Source organism: Terrapene carolina, unplaced genomic scaffold (assembly GCF_002925995.2).
Source record: "Terrapene carolina triunguis isolate 2854851 unplaced genomic scaffold, T_m_triunguis-2.0 Scaffold113, whole genome shotgun sequence".
In the NCBI taxonomy this organism is placed as follows: Eukaryota; Metazoa; Chordata; order Testudines; family Emydidae; genus Terrapene; species Terrapene triunguis.
This window is the reverse complement of record NW_020664464.1, coordinates 17,800,204-17,817,603: the sequence shown is the minus strand read 5'-3', so window position 1 is coordinate 17,817,603 and position 17,400 is coordinate 17,800,204. Positions and strand designations below refer to the sequence as shown.

Sequence of the window (17,400 nt, the reverse complement as noted above, 5' to 3'; positions counted from 1 at the left end):
GCCCTCTAGACCTAACTGGTATCAAACTTATTACTGAACTGGATTCTTGAAATGTAAATATCTTCGTATAGACAATGGAGAAAGAACTCTCATCCCCAAACAATTCCATCAAGTAGTAGTAATTAGGGGTTTCCTTACTGTTATTGTAAGTATTAAAGTACTTCACAGACTAATGAATACAGAATGGTTTTACTGACTGCAGAATATTTTTACAATACTACATACTTATCCCCACTAATGCAACTGAAAAAACCCTCTTGCTTTAGTCTTTAGCCAATAATCATTACAGATGCAATCACTCTGCAAGTCAGAGGTTCTCTTACCTCATTAATATATCATGTAATTTGCAAAGCCATGGAATCCTGTCCTAGAAACAAAACAAGTTTGCTGAAAGTATGTATTATGGAGTTTCACTTTAAATTGTCTAACATCTACGTAGCAGTTAACTTGCAATATAAAACTGGGTGAATCTCTTTCAATCCTTCTTTGGTGTGGGGAGGCAAATAGACCAACTATTTTCCCTCTGCAGTCACATTAGCAAACTGATCCAGTATCTGTCTCTACAGTCAAAGCTAACCTATACAACTTTTCATTTAAATTTACAAAAACAAGAACATATCTAAAGTGTGTAAACCCATTACTTGAAAAAATAAACTACTGGAGCAGAACAGAATAAAACACCAACACAGCAAATGAATATGAATTCTTAACATTTGTTTCCATTAACTGAAAACTGAATAAATTAAAAATTCAGTCTATACTATTCTGCTATAGATCCATGCCTTTATGCCTGTCAGTATGTATGTATACTATATTTTACATATAAACAAAATACCTTATTTGTTTAGGTTGCAAAGTCAAGCAACTGAAAGTTAAGAAACACCAGTTAGGTTGCTTGTGCAACTTTAATTCTTACCCTTGTGCCTATACATTATGATCCCATCTCTAATGATATGATCACATAAGATTTCTTCTAGAAGATCCCTACTTCCTTCAGTATGTAGTTTATAAATAATGTAATGTTGCACCATGCAAACAGATTTTCACCTTCTCCCCTCTTCCTTTCTAATCCAGAACCTCTATGACTTCATGGAGGATGGAGAGGAGAGATTTTTTATCTGCACTGAAAACTTTAAGTGCTTTTAATTTTATATACAGGATGGAAAAGGAGAATCAATGGAAGTTGCATGTAGTAGTAATGTATGTTTTAGGTTTAATACGCCATATTGTGAACCTTTCGAAGAACCAAATTAACTCTTGTTTTATTTGACAACTTAAACAACAAATCTATTCTCACATAGCTGTTTTCACATCTAAAATAGCTGGTTTGGCAGGAGTTTTGTAGATTGCAGTGGAACCAAAACTGGGACTTAGTCACCTAAATCTGGGGTTTAGGCACCTAACTACTTTTGTGGATCCAGGCCTAAGGCCCTATCCTACAAGCTGATCCATATGAGCAGACTTCCAATGAACTCTGTAAAGCTCTTCACAGGTGCTGGGGTCCATCCAAGTGGCTCAACTTGCAGAACGGGGCTTAAGAGTCTGTGTATGTTTCGTTTTTGCTTAGGAGTAGGTAACTAATTGTTTGTATACCTGTGTAGGCAGGTAGAGTGAATTCCTGCTGATCCCATTTTTCCCTCAGATGCCTCCCGTTTGGGTGTGTCTTGTTTGCATGGATGAGTGTTTATCTTTCTCTGGGACAAATGCTATAAAATTCCAAAGGGCAAAAAAGGGCGGGGGGTGAAACAAACCCAAATAAACCACCACCAACAAGCTTTTTAAACTGGGGATAAGGTTGTAAATGTTTATCACGTAGGGCAGGGATGGGGGGAAATATTTAGGAACACTAACTTTCCCAGAAAATACAAATGTCATTACACAGCAAAATCAGCCAGGTAATCTTAATTCTGCAGAAATCACTGCCAACATTCCACCTTGTACACCTTACACACCGGGTGTGAAAGACGTGGCTGTGACGATGGAGGCAGCTTTGATATGGAATCAAAAAAGTGCAACAAACTATGGCTATATCCATCTTAAATCCCCTTTGAGTAATTGCCCCTGTGGAGCAACCATCAACCCTTTGCTTTGCTAATGATGAATGATGCCAGCCTTGATAACCTTCTTGTCTCCTCTCATGTTTCCAGGTCTCCTTTCATGCTGCCTTTTATGCCTGGAGTGCTTTCCCCCAAATTATTATCCAAGCCGTCTTCTGCCCCGTTCAAATCCCTCCTACAAGCTGCTCTTGCCATCTCATCTGAGAGGGGAAGGATAATGTAAGGGTGGGACTGAACTAAATACCTTGATGGGAGAAAAAATTGGCCAATGCTGAGTGCATTTCATAATCCCACCCCGAGCCAATAACAGCCATCAAGGCATGCGCCTCCCTTACTAAGTAATTGATCCTATTGTCACCCTTGTTCTTCCTCTTCCCTTGCTCCCTTTTTTGGTCTGTGTATGACCCTCATTTATTGTGTCAAATACCAGTTATGTAAACTCTGATGATCAAAGAGTGTCTTTGCCATAGGTCTGGCCCCTTTAAATGAAGCAGGTCCCAGGCCCCAGTGCCAGAACAAGTGCTCCCAGTTTGACCAGTTAGGAGGGTGGGACAGCACCTGGGGCTATAAAGAGTCAGGCTTTCAGTAAGGAAATGGATCAGCAGCAGGAGGAGGGAGGAATTTTTTACCCCACCATCCAGTCAAGGTGAGACAGTGAAAACCTGTGGGAAAAGGGCCTCTAGGGAGACAGCCATGGATGGTGGTGCCCTGCATAAAGGGCAAGGAAGAATTCTGCAGTAGGCCCTGAAGCAGCAGGGAGTGACAGAGGCAAAGGGGGGGGAAATCACCTGGGAGTTATAGCCTAGGAAGAGCTGAATAACTGTTTTTGTTGTGGGTTTTTTTTAACCTATGTTTGGGAAATAAAACTGCCTAGAAGGAGATTCTGGCTGTGACAGAGCTCCTTGGGGGACTGGAGACAAACTAGCACCTTATAGTGTCTCTTCTGGTTTTGTAAGGCATTAAGAATATTTTGGGGGACTCTAAAATAATTTGATATAACTAATAGGGGAATTGTTTTTTACTTGTAAACTAACTTAACACTAGCCCTGCAAACTCAGCCTGGGTTCAGAGTCAACGGACCAGGAAGCAGTAATGCTAATCTATATAAAGCATAGCTCACTGTAAAAAGATATGTCAATGCTTAGAAAGGTAAACATATGTTGACTTCTCTGCCTTTGGGATTATATACAATATAGCTACCTGGTCATTTAGTGGTATTCCTTGAGCCATTTTCTTTGTGTTCTCTGTAGGATGATAGTCATCAGCATCATAGAATTTCCATCCCAGCTAAGAAAAAAATTATAATTATGTATAATTTAGCATAAACAAACTAGCTCATGGTAACTCACTAGTTTATCAAGAACACTTTGGCAAGTACAGTTGTGGGATACATGTAGGACTTCTGCACCACAATATGAATCTCACCATCTACATAATGACACTTCCCAGAAATACAAGGTATAATCAAGAGGAAGAAAATAGCAAGTCTATATATACCATGTTTGTTTATAAGTCAAATTCACACTGCACTATATAATGATATTCATCCATGCCTGACTCAGTCAGGACAGATTCAACTATTCACAAATTGGTAATATTTACATATGACATAAGATTTATAATTTAACGAACTATGACTTGCTAGAAGTGAAGAAAATCCTATGTAAAATTACAATAAAACCAGTAGTGTTAGAAAATACCATACTTTAGCTGCCAGATGTGACCCAACAGTGGATCTGTAAGAGAACACAGGGAGAGCACTATATAAACATTACTTCATAATTTTAACTTTCCCTTAAAATGAAGTGAGGTGTTGTCTTTCCTCCTTGGGATGACACTGGTCATAGGAATGTAGTATTTGCCATAGTACCTCAAACAAATGGTCCATCTAGTTCCTCATCTGGTCTCTAGCTTTAGCCAGAATCATATGCTTCAGAGTAAAGTATAAGTCCCCTTCTGCCCCAATAATCCTGATGTTTCCAAATCATAAGTAGTCAGAGATAATAACATCAGCACAAGGTGGATGTTCATATACACTCAATTACCACATCAACATATAAAAAGAATAAGTATAATCTGCTGTGAGGATAAATCCTTAAACATATAAAATCAAGCCAGAGATCCTATCAGGACTGTAAATTGTAGGCAGCTTTTGCCTCTTCATACTGTTTTCCTCCTCTTCCCCAATATGTATGGTTAGCTGTACCTGTAAACAAAAACTTTGAACTAAAAAACCCCCAATAAAACTTTGGTCACTGTGTCAGGGAGAGAAAGGAAAAGGGAGGAGAGAGTGGGAATTATTCAACTGTAAGTGGGAAAACCAGAAATTCAGTTAGGATTGCTTGATAATGTTCTGGTCTGGTAATATTTAAAAGGCTGAGGATATGCAAACATGGCATCTACCAGCAACATTGTCTGTAAGTAATCTTTAGTGAATAAATTAGACTGGCCTTAGTTATATCTTTGCTAAAATTCAGGTATAGTATATAAGCAAGCAATAATAGCATACACTTAAGCATTCTGTGGTATGAGACCAAACTGATGAGTGCTTCACTTTAACACATACGTACAACTATCACCTCTTAACTCACCCCACACCCAATATTATTAAATGATTTTTTTGTTAAAGAATTGTAGGTGGTAGTGAATATATACCTGTAAGTGGGAAAGTCTATTATTAAAACAACAGGAATGAAATTAGGTTGGTGGAGGGGAGTAAATTTGCAGGGACCAACAAAGTTCCCTGAACCATTCTGCCTTTGGAAGCTCAATGGGCAGGATGCACAGTGGCAACATATTCAGCAGCATTCCTATTATTATTAGTTTATTTATTACCTGTATTACCATAGCACATAGGAGCCCCAGTCATGGACCAGACCCTATTGTGCTAGGTGCTGAACAAACAGAACATATGACAGATCGTCTAGAAACAAGCAGTATACACTGTATCCATTGCTTAATTTCAGTCATTTGCAGTGGATGCACAGTCCTGCCAGTGTCCCATGGGGGCTGAAAAGTGCTATTGAAGGCATCAATAATGCCCTCTGCCTAGCACAAAATAGAACACTTACGTATGTTGTCTGGCACCTAAGTCTTTGTCTTGACTAGGAAAAATAGTCAAGTTTAGGTAGGGCTTAGCTAACACATGCTAGCTAGTCCTGATCTAAACTTGACCCTTTTCCTAGTGTAGATCCAGGGTAACATCTTTTAGCTAGTCATGTAGTAGCCTAGGCTAATAATGAATTTTCTTTATATTCAGAATATAATAATGTGACATACTCTAGCCCTTTAGGGCAGGAGTTTAGCCTTTTTGTTTGTACAGCAGCTAGCACATCGTGGGTACTATTGGAAACAATAATAATATCTGACACATTAAGTTTAACACAACACAGCTATTATCATTCAAGTTATTAAAAAGAATTTGACTCACTATTGCAAGTTCTTAAAAGTTATCCTAAATTAAGATTTTAGAAACAGCAGGGCTCCTGGTAAAACTTTGAAAGTTGCAGACACACTTTTTTTATTTGAAAAGCAGTCAGTTGTCATCTTTGGTTACATCAGTTTGGCAGTGACTTCCAGCAGTGTTTCACCCATCACAAGATGCTTTTAACTTTTAGATCAACAGAAGCTGCAGCATGTAAAGACATGATTATTTTTTGACTGAGGTCATGCGCTGAGGGCCTCATTCTAAATGACTGGGTGATTGTATCTATGCGGAGTTGGATTATTGAGGAGTTAAATGCCAACCATATTGTGAAACATATGCATCCACATTAAATATAAGGGAAATAATTTAAGAGTATATAATTAGGAGTACTAAGATGAAACCGAGCATGAAGAAATTTATCCTGGGAATCAGAAAACACTTTAATCCTGGAGGAAGAAATCAGACTATGGAATAACCTACTAAAGGATGTGGTGGAAACCTCATTGATAACTTTATTTGTGTGGAACTAACTAAACTGGATAAAGCACTCTAGGGAATAATTGTGCACTTCCCAGGGGGGTGGACCAGATAAACTCATTACTTGCCCTTGGCCTGGAAAAGTACTTTTGATGTGTGGATGAAATATTAGTCATTTCCTTACTTCATGGTAAAAGATGGAAGGGTCCCTGAGCTGATACATTTTCATGATAACTTCCAGAGTGAGATAACCCAATCTCTTTAATCTCTAATTTTTATGATTCTAAGAGATGTTGGATAGAGGCCTGGAAATACCAGATGGTCTAATCCAGTGGTAGGCAACCTGCGGCCCATCAGGGTAATCCACTGGCAGGCTGCGAGACAGTTTGTTTACATTGACCGTCCGCAGGCATGGCCGCCCGCAGCTCCCAGTGGCTGCGGTTTGCCGTTCCCGGCAAATGGGAGCTGTGGGAAGCGGCGGTGGGAAGCAGCGGCCAGCACGTCCCTGGCCCCAGCCCCAGCTGCCAGTCGGGGGTCCCTACTGCCAGGCCCGGAACTCTGCCCCGAGGCACCCCCAGCTGTGGCCTCAGCCTCGGCCCCCTTATCCCTGTCTGTGTCCCCGCCTCCTGGAGCCACAGCCCTGCTCCCAGCCCCAGCTCGGGCGGGGGTGCGGACAGAGTTGTGGGGGGGAGGGTTGAGGTAAAAAGTTTGGGGACCACTGATATAGCACATGATTTTTTTTAAAAGTAACTAATGCTTTTTTGGGGTGTGTTAATGATAGCTGTTTGTGTTGCTGCCTTTACTAGTCCATTCCAAGCATTAATTATTCTCAGCTAAAAAAGTTTTTTCTCCTGTTTCTTCCTCACTCTTTCTCTGTTTTGTTTGATGTTCTTAAATCTGTCATATACTGGTTTGTGATATTCACCTTTGTACCACTTTTAATCATATACCTTAGTATTCCTCTTTTGATTCCTTTCTGCTCTTTTTAACCTCTCCATAGAACTAATGATAATTTATTATGCTACAAGTTACACTCTTGTCTCTTTTCCAGTTCTTCAGAAGTTCCTAAGATTCAAACTAAAACAGTGGTTCTCAAACTTTTGTACTGGTGACCCCTTTCATATAGAAAACCTCTGAGTGTGACCCCCCCCCTTATAAATTAAAAACTTTTTTTTAATAGATTTAACACCATTATAAATGCTGGAGGCAAAAAGGGGTTTAGGGTGGAGGCTGACAGCTAGTGACCCCCCCCATGGAATAATCTCACGACCCCCTGAGGGGTCCCGACCCCTAGTTTGAGAACTCCTGAGCTAACATGTTCTAACAACACACCTTTTATCCCAGTCAAGACAAATCCTGGTGCGTTCTGAAAGGAGTCTTCTCCAAGTTCTTTTCAAGCTAACAAGAGTCACAGTAGTGTGGAATCTTGTGTGAGGAAGTCCACCCTTGAAAGTTCTTGTCAAGGCCATTTGAAAAAATAAAAAAAAGGTGGACGGGAGCAGGCACAGCTGTGAGTCCCAAGTTATTTGGTCCTTTTAGTTACAAGTCCAGGGAAAAGTTTCCCAGTCACTAAATCAGAAGCTTTTCTGCCAATGCTTCATACCCGTTGTCACCTTCCAAACCCTTTAGTGGGGGAAACCACAGCTGCACAGGGGTGTCTCTATGCTTTGAGGTAAACTGCATAGGATAATACTAATTCAGCATTCGGATAATACTAATGCAGGAACTCCTACAATGAGGACAGTGGTCAGGTAGGCCCTGCTCAACCCTCTAAACCTGATTTCTCCCATTGTCCCTTGATCTGAGATCCCCTCTCTACCACAGTGTCACTGACGTCACCTACAAAGCAAAGTACTGTAGATACAAGTCGAGTTAAACAGTCAAAGGTCTATTCTAACCCAACAAGAGCAATTAAATGAGAGTGTTAAGGCCGCAGTTATCCCTACTAAGCCCCACAGTGCATAATGGGTAGCTAGCTAGCTACCTGAACAGTTGCTGATGTGTGCTGAAATATCAGGAAACAAAAGGGAAACTTTAGCCTTAACTCCTCACTTGTGTCCATTTGTTATTCATGAGCTAGTTTTTAAAATTGTTTATATAGCTATAAAACAGAAGAAACTGAATATTGTTCAAAGCACAGAAATAAAATAAAAATAAAGCCACCCTTCCGTCAGCAACAACTCTTGACAAAATCCACTAATAGTGCATGCAGGGTGTACCATAGCCTAGCACAGGAACAGTGTGAAAATTACACAAAGCTAGTCTGGTTTGTAGGCAATTTGGGCTCAAAGAAATGTATCTTCTGACTGTAATGAGGTGCCTGAGTCACCCTCCATACTTGTGTGGGTGTAAAACACCAAAGGCTCCTTAGTGCAGGTGTGGTTTTGTTTTTCCCCTCTGAAGAATGAAAAACCACGAACTACTGAAAAGTGCCCTCGCGGGATGTACCACAGCACAGGCAGCCTTTGGGTTAAGTCTTCAGTTGTTGTCCCAAAGCCCCTGCAACAGCGCAGGTTTCAGAAGACGTTTCCCCTTTACAGACAGGAGGAAATGCCCCCCTCCCTTTAGAAGACGTGTGGTGCTGAGGGCAAAGCAACCAATCTCCTGGTTACTGCACAGCTAGTTCCCTGTCAGCCAGGGCAATGCGGGGAGCCCTGGAGCTGCAGCCTGAAGGGGCCCGGGCTTGGGCTAGGGCCCCGAGTGGTTTGTCCGGCTGGCCCTGGCCCTGGCCCTGGAGGGGGCAGGCTGAGACCCTGCAGTGGGGGCCACCCGCTTTCCTCAGGCCAAGCCCGGGACAGCGCGCCCTCAGCGGGGCCGGGGCCAGGGCCAGACACGCGGGGAAGCCGAGCCCGCCCACCGTCCGCAGGGAGGGACCTGGATGGAGCCGTCCAGGCGAGGAGCTTCCCCCGCAGGGGCTCCGGTGTCTGGGACAGTCCGCGCGCGCCCCCGGGGAGGGGAAAGCACCTACTTCCCCGAGCCGCTCACTCCCATCACCACCAGCAGCACCATGCCGAGCCCAGCAGCCGCAGCCTCTCCCGCCGCGCACCTGCTCCTCCTCTGTGCCCAGCCCCTGCCGCCTTCACGCCTGCTCGTTCTCTCTGCTCTGCCCCTCCTCCCTGCCCCTCCTCCGGCTCTGTCCCTGAAAAGACACAGCGGCCTTCCTCTGCCTAGGAGGTTTGTGCTGTGCTGCTCCGTGCGAGCGTGGGGCCAAGCTAGATTGCAGGCTGCAGACGCTTACCTTGCGCTGGGCTCGCTGTCAGCGCTCCCTCCCGTTCTCCTGCCCTAAGAACGGCCCTACTGGGTCAGACCAAGGGTCCAGCTAGTCCAGTATCCTGTCATCCAACAGTGGCCAGTGCCAGGTGACCCAGAGGGAATGAACAGAACGGGTAATCACCAAGTGATCCATCCACGGTCACTCATTCCCAGCATCTGGCAACCTGCCCATCCTGGCTAATAGCCATTGATGGACCTATCCTCCTTGAACTTATCTAGTTCTTTTTTGAACCCTGTTATGGTTTTGGCCTTTACAACATTCCCTGGCAAGGAGTTCCACAGGGTCACTGTGCGTTGTGTGAAGAAATACTTCCTCTTGTTTGTTTGAAACCTGCTGCCTATTAATTTCATTTGGTGATGCCTAGTTCTTGTTATGAGAAGTAGTAAACAACTCTTCCTTATCTACTTTCTCTACACCAGTCATGATTTTATAGACTTCAATCATATCTCCCCTTAGCCGTCTCTTTTCCACACTGAAAAGACCCAGTCTTATTAGTCTCTCCTCATACGGAAGCCGTTCCAGACCCCTAATAATTTTTGTTGCCCTTTTCTGAACCTTTTCCAATTCCAATATCTTTTTTGAGATGGGGCAACCACATTTGCATGCAGTATTCAAGATGTGGGCATACCATGGATTTATATAGAGGCAACATGATATTTTCTGTCGTATTATCTATCCCTTTTTTAATTATTCCCAGCATTCTGTTCGCTTTTTTGACTGCCACTGTACATTGAGTGTATGTTTTCAGAGAACTATCCACAATGACTCCAAGATCTCTTTCAGCTAACAGCTAATTTAGACCCCCATTATTTTATATGTATAGTTGGGATTATGCTTTCCAATGTGCATTACTTTGCATTTATCAACATTAAATTTCATCTGCCATTTTGTTGCCCAGTCACCCAGTTTTGAGAGATCCTTTTGTAGCTCTTTGCAGTCTGCCTGGGTCTTAACTATCTTTAGTAATTTTGTATCATCTGCAAATTTTGCCACCTCACTGTTTAACCCTTTTTCCAGATCATTTATGAGTATGTTGAATATGACTTATCCCAGAACAGACCCCTGGGGGACACCACTATTTATCTCCATTCTGAAAACTGACCATTTATACCTACCCTTTGTTTCCTATCTTTTAACCAGTTACCAATCCATGAGAGCATCTTCTCTCTTATCCCATGGCAGCTTACTTTGCGTAAGAGCCTTTGGTGAGGGACCTTGTCAAAGGCTTTCTGAAAATCTAAGTACACTATATCCACTGGATCCCCTTGGTCCACATGCTTGTTGATCCCTGCAAAGAATTCTAGTAGATTGGTGAGGCATGATTTCCCTTTACTAAAATCATGTCGACTCTTCCTCAACAAATTATGTTTATCTATATGTTCTTTATTATAGTTTCAACCAGTTTGCCCGGTATTGAAGTCAGGCTTACAGGCCTGTAATTGCCAGGATCACCTCTGGAGTCCTTTTAAAAAATTGGTGTCACATTAGCTATCCTCCACTCATCTGGTACAGAAGCGGATTTAAATGATAGGTTACAGACTACAGTTAGTAGTTTTGCAGTTTCACATTTGAGTTCCTTCAGAACTCTTGGGTGAATCCCATCTAGTCCTGGTGACTTATAGCTGTTTAATTTATCAATTTGTTCCAAAACCTCCTCTAATGATACCTCAGTCTGGGACAGTTCCTCTGATCTGTCACCTAAAATGAATGGCTCAGGTTTGAAAATCTCCCTCACATCCTCAGCCGTGAAGACCGATGCAAAGAACTCATTTAGTTTCTCCACAATGGCCTTATCATCCTTGAGTGCTCCTTTAGCACCTCGATTGTCCAGTGGCCCCACTGGTTGCTTAGCAGGCTTCGTGCTTCTGATGTACTAAAAAAAAAAAAAAATTGCTATTACTTTTTTCTCTTTTCTTTGTCCATCCAGAGGGATTTCTGTTTGGGTTTCTGCCTCCAAGGGTCCTTCAGGCTTGAGTCATTGCTTGTATTTGATGCTTGTAAATAGGCTTGGCGGAAGTCAATGTTTATTTTATCATTTTGACAGCTAACAGCAATGTTTATTTTTAAGAATTTTTTCCATTTTAATCAATTTAAAATTTCACAATAGCAGGAAATTATGGGTGGGGATCAATTATTTAATTACAGTGGATGTTGAGATTCAATAAGTTAAAGTTTTATAACCATTAAAACAAAAACTGGCACAACAAAAAAACCCTCACAACAAAATAAATACCCTTACATCAAACTCTAATAAGTTCTCAAGCAACATTTTTCTCACTTTGCTTCACTTTCAGTTTTGATTATCAGTTTGTTGGTCTGGTGAAATTGACACTTACCCACATTAAAATTCTAATCCTTCCAAGCCTATGTATAAAATATAGAGGTCCCTGGCTTGTGACATTTGCCCTTTAAATGGCAAATTCGAAAGGGTGATAATCCTACAAATGGCTTATGCCCTTCCCTATATGAAACACATATGTGAATCTATTATGTTCACAGAAGCCGATGAGTTCTGAGGTAGACAAATACACATTTATACACACAATGTGTGGATGGCCAGGTGATTGGTCAAAACTCAATATAGTGATGGATATCATTTAAATATATCTCAAACCTGTCACTCAGAAATTAACTTTGACAGGCTTCATATAAATGTCTTAGAGTGGTTTGAATGAGGAGATGGTGGCTGCTGTAACATTAGAAACGGCCAGATAATCCTTTTGGAGTCCTACAATTCTGTTTGGTTGAATGTGTAGGCAATTAGATCTTGGAGAAGTGTTTATAGTTAATTGTGATGCAGGATGTTTTTTGTTTTTGTTTTTAAAGCAGCTGAGCGTACCACTGGTAAGCCTTAAGCCCTTGATCCTGCAACTAGCTTCTTGTGGGCAGACCTCTGTACCTACAAAGAGCCACAATTACATCAGTGGAGTTCTGCACACAGGAGTCTGCCTGCATGAAGCCACTTGCAGGATTTGGAGCCTCAGTGTCTCTGACTTAACTCTTAGGTGTAACTGCTGTTTACAGGATATATCTATGCAAAATAATTAGGCCTAGGGAAACAAACAACAACAAAACAACAACAACGTTTTCCTGGAAAGTACTACTGGTGATAGCATCATTCATAATAGACAGATGATTCCTTGAGAGACAAGGTGGGTGAGGTAATATCTTTTATTAATCAACTTCTGTTGGTTAGAGAGAGAAGCTTTCAAGCTACACAGACTTCTTCATGTCTGGGAATGGTACTCAGAGTGTCACAGTGTAACGTTCCCCTCTGGTGTTATCCGGACCGGTGATCTGCTAGGCCACTCCAATCCTTGTCTCTGGGAGCCAGCCTTACCCTGCTCTGCTGTGAGAACCCCCACTCCTGAGCTGTTCACACACAGCCTCTGGCATGTAAGCTGCTCCCAGCTACTTGCAAGCGAATGACACTAGCCAATATCTCTGGTCCCAGACACAACCCTAGGAACCTCTGTCTTGCAGTGTCTAGTTATGCCCACTGGATGCTGCAAGCTTATATGAGTTTGTCAATTTAAGAAAGAAATTGATATGTACCAGGCTTGTTCTCCCAAGGGGATCCTCTGACACGCTTCAAACCAAACACACTGCTTCAGGTAGAATAAACAAACAGATTTATTAACTATAAAGATAGATTTTAAGTGATTATAAGTCAAAGCATAAGAAGTCAGATCTGGTCAAATGAAATAAAAACAGAACGCATTCTAAGCTGATCTTAACACTTTCAGTGCCCTTACAAACTTAGATGCTTCTCACCACAGGCTGGCTGGTTGCTCTTCAGCCAGGCTCTCCCCTTCGATCAGTGTTTCAGTTGCTTTGTAGTGATGTCTGTAGATGTAGGTGGAAGAGAGAGGAAGAGCATGGCAAATGTCTCTTCCTTTTATCAGGTCCTTTCTTCCCCCTTGGCTTTGCCCCGCCCCCCCCTTCAGAGTCAGGTGAGCATTACTGAGTCTCTCCAAGCAAGGTTGAGCAATTCCCCTGGTGTGGCCTCATGCAGGTGAGTCATTGCATTGTAGCTCCCTTGCTGGACAATGGCTGTTGATGGGTTGTTTGACACCTTGCCTGGGCGTTGGTTACTTTCCTTGCTGTTGCCTCTGGGGAGCTAATATCTGGCTGATTCCCCCAACTTACAGCATGTTTTAGTGATAACCATACTACACAATTCTCATAACTTCATATGCATTAATGATATACATATATGGATAGAGAAATTACTTTCAAGAGATCAAGACCTTTCTCCTGATACCTTACAAGGCATGTTTTATACATAAGATCACGATTATATGAAAATGAGGAATATGGGGGTTACAGCACGCTCCCCCAAGGTATAGAATGTCACACACAGCTAAATACAATGTTGAACAGATAGTTTATCATAAGTATTCTACACACATTCTAAGGCACCATTCAAGGTGAAGGGCTTATAGGACAAAAGGGGGGGGGGTAGTGGGTTACAGATTGTTGTAATAAACCATACATCAAGTGTCTTTATTAAGACCATGATTTTTAGTGCCTAGCAAAGTTATGAATTTAAGCTCCCAGGCTCCTATTTTGGAAGTGTTATGCAGGTTTCCTTTGAGGATGAGGACTGATAAGTCAGATATGAGGTGACCACTTTGTGAAAAGTGTTCACCCACAGGTGATATGGTGTTTTTGTCTTTTATCATTTTCCTGTGTGAGTTCATTTGAGAGCGTAGTGATTGGCTGGTTTCACCCACATAGTTGTTATTGGCACCTGGATGAGATTCACCACTTGTTGTGATAGGCAGGGTAGGACTCATGGATCTTGAAATGTGTGTTGTGGAGGATGCTGATCATTGTAACAGTGAGATATGTCTGTAGGTTTTGCATCTGTTTTTCTGGTTGCTTTGTCTGGTGCTGCTTTGAGTTGATGTGTAGGGGCATTTAGAACCAAAAGGAATGTGTTGCAAGAGAGAAGCATGGAAATGAGAAGAGAATCAGGACTTTCCTGTCTACCTGTGAGGTTTGACTGAAAAGAGCCACAATTTAGATATTTATTGTGGACTATAACCCAGGGGAGCCCTGTTGTAAGTACAGGTCTGTCGCATCTTACGCACATTTAACATGCTCGATTTCAGCTTTACGCGGTTGGCAAAAACAAAACAAAAAAAAGAGAAAAATAACAATTTTAATACTATACCTGTAGTGCGGGCGATTCCGCCCGCCATTCAACTCAATGTAATTTTGACTATACGCGGTTTTTGCTTTACGCGCTAACCGTGGAACGGAACCCCTGCGTAAGATGAGACTCGCCTGTATGTTTGGGCCTTAAAGGAAAACCTAACTTGTTTTAGGTTTTTATGACTTTGTGATGGGATGGACTCCTCACACTAGCCCAGCAAGAGCTGGATGAGGCCAGGTGGGACCAATTTGCTAATTAGGCTGCAAGCAGGGGAGCTTTAGGCTGGAGGCAGCTAATTAGAAACAGGTTCAACAGTGCAGGAGGGGCAGGTGGGGCCTGTAAAAAGCCAGATAGCTGGCTACAGACAGGGTGCTGCTGGGAAAGGCTGCAGTTATTCCCTGGGTGAAGGGAGTTAGAGACTCCCAAACCCAGAGAGGGTGGGAGCTAGTGATGTAAGAAGAAGCCTAGGGAAACAGGAGCAAGAGGTAGGATTGCACAGGGACCATGGCTGCTTGTTATAGGGTCCCTGGACTAGAACCTGTTACCCAGCAAGGAATATCCTTCCACATATACTCTGTCTCCTGGTTCTCAGCTGGAAATCTTTTTTCAAGGAGGGGACTGAAACTATAAAAAGAGGGGACAAACACCCCAAGGAACCCCCTCTCTCTTCTTAGGTCTGATGCTGGAGACAGGCAGACAAAGAAAAAGAGCCATTGGACTCGGGGGTGAAGGATGGGGACTCCTGACCTGAAGAGTTTGGTCAGTAATGTTGCTGGAGGCATGTGGTGAGAAATTTTGCTTGAATCTAGTATAGCTTATTAGGCACTAGTAAACACTTTATCTTCATTTTTCTTGTAACCATCCCTGATTTTTATTCTTCGTTATTTGTACCCATTTAAAATCTTGTACTCTCTTAAATCTATCTTTTTGTAGTTATAAACTCATTTTATCTAATCCAGTGTGCTTAAGTGAAGTGTCTGGGTTACTACCTTTAAGGTAATAAAATGGCATATTCTCTTTAAGGAATAATACTTAATATATTTGTATTGTCCAGAAGAGGGCTGGGTAGTACAGGACATACATTTCCAGGGGAAAATCTGGGACTGGGAGTGCATTGGGGTCATTCTGCAATGTAATCAAGGGTGACGAGAGCCAGGATGTAACTGGCAGGCTGCTGTTCTACACAGACACAGGGTATGGCTTGCATAATGGAAGGGTATTTATGAGCAGCCTAGATGGGAGCTACTTCAGCAAGGCATTGTAAGGCACTCAGGGTTGCAGGGCATGAGTGATACAGCCCCTCAGTAGTCTGAATTGTACCCTGATATGTCAGTCTCCCACTGCTAAAAGGATGGAGAGAAGATGTTCTGTCACTTCACAGGGATTTGAGCACTTCTATAACCACCCTCTTCCAGACTTCCTCTTTTTCATTAGCACCAGCAGCTACCAGGGACTTAGAAACCAGGCCTCCACCCCAAAAGAAAAGAAGCAAAAAAGCTAGACTTGTTTGGCAGGAAACTTTATTCCACAGGAGGTTTACAGCTTAGGATCGTGAACCAGCAGGCTCTGTGGGTCAATATGATTTCAGCCTATGATATCCTGAAGTTCAAAGACAAGCTTCCTGATGAAACAAAGCAAGACTTTGCTGCTATGGTGGAGGAGGGCAAATTAATTGCCAAAACAGCACTGCAAGCAAGCCTGGATGCAGTAGACTCTGTGGCTCAAGTTAGGACTTCTGCCATCACTATGCAGTGTTCATCTTGGCTGCAGCAGTCATCCGATCTTCCCCTGGATGCGCAATAAACCATTCAAGACCTCCCGTTTGAAGGCCAATCGCTCTTTTCCAATAAGCTAGATGAGCAGGTTCATAGTCATAAGGATCACCCTTGAATCCTTAAATCTCTAGGGATTTATACACCAGCAGCAACAAGAAAGCTGTTCTGCCCACAGCAGTCCCAATGGCTTCAGCCTTTTTTGCTGTGTTCCCAGGACCTGCCCAAAAAGAGGGGCAGGGGTTACAAGCAGCATCTTCCTCCTCCTATCTCTTGTACAGCTACCAGTTCTTTTAGGCAAACTGGGTCCTCTAAACTATCATTTTGACCACTTGGTCGAGAGCAGTCTACTACTTACCAGAGTACCATCTTTTCCCCCCACCCCAATTTTTGCCAACCACCTGTCCCACTTTTTAAGTGCTTGGACCCACATCAACATGGATCAGTGGGTCTTAAGCATGGTGGAACTGGGATACCCCTTAAATTTATTTCTATCTCCAATTTACACCCCCTTCCCTGTCCCTCTTCAGGGACCACTCTCACGAGAGCATGCTACTTCAGGAGGTCCAGTCACTCCTCCTCGTCATACAGGAAGTTCCCATGTCATTCGGAGGGAAAGGATTTTATTTCTTTTACTTCCTGATCACAAAGGCAAAGGGGGGGAGGGGTCTCAGGCCTATTTTAGATCTTAAACAAGTGCTTAAAGAAAACAAAATACCAGATGATTACTATATTGTCTATCCTTTCCTCAGATTCTGGGGACTGATATGCTGCTCTCAACTTAAAGAACGCTTATATTCATGTGGTTGTTTACCAGAGCCACAGAAAATTTCTCAGATTCATGGTCAATGGGTCCTTCTACCAATTTGCAGTACTGCCTTTTGGCCTGTCAGCAGCCCCTTGCGTATTCATGAAATGCATGGCTGTAGTAGTGGCATTCCTGCAAAGATCAGGAGTCTGTTCCCTTACCTGCATGACCGTCTAGTGAGAGGCCGGTTCAGGTCTCAGGCAGTCTCCAGCATAGCTACTATTCAGTCCACTTTCAACACACAGGGGCTCTTAATACTGAAAAATTTGTCATGATGCCTGCCCAAAGAGTAGAATTCATTCGGGGCAGTCCTGGACTCTACAAAGACCATGGCTTTCCTGCTGGAGCTGAGGATTCAAACAAGTGGGTCATTGCTCTAGATCTAAAGGCATACCATGTCACCGTGGTTTGGAATTGCCTCAGA

General features: G+C 42.7%; 1 protein-coding gene across 3 annotated transcripts in view; it reads right to left on the bottom strand.

The window, feature by feature from the left end:
• IDNK (IDNK gluconokinase) overlaps positions 1-9,028 on the bottom strand; it is a 13,320-nt gene extending 4,292 nt beyond the window's left edge. Inside the window, exons 1-4 of one of the 3 annotated variants that reach the window (XM_024218152.1) lie at positions 8,930-9,028; positions 3,763-3,793; positions 3,258-3,344; positions 324-367 (exon numbers count right to left, since the gene is read on the bottom strand). In XM_024218152.1, the coding sequence (XP_024073920.1) occupies positions 324-367; positions 3,258-3,344; positions 3,763-3,793; positions 8,930-8,970 (203 nt within the window). In that variant the 5' untranslated portion in view covers positions 8,971-9,028. Of the gene's footprint in view, positions 1-323; positions 368-3,257; positions 3,345-3,762; positions 3,794-7,293; positions 8,137-8,929 lie in introns of those variants that run through there. The other 2 variants (XM_024218154.1, XM_024218155.2) reach the window with 2 other exon arrangements.
• Positions 9,029-17,400: the final 8,372 nt, after the last annotated feature.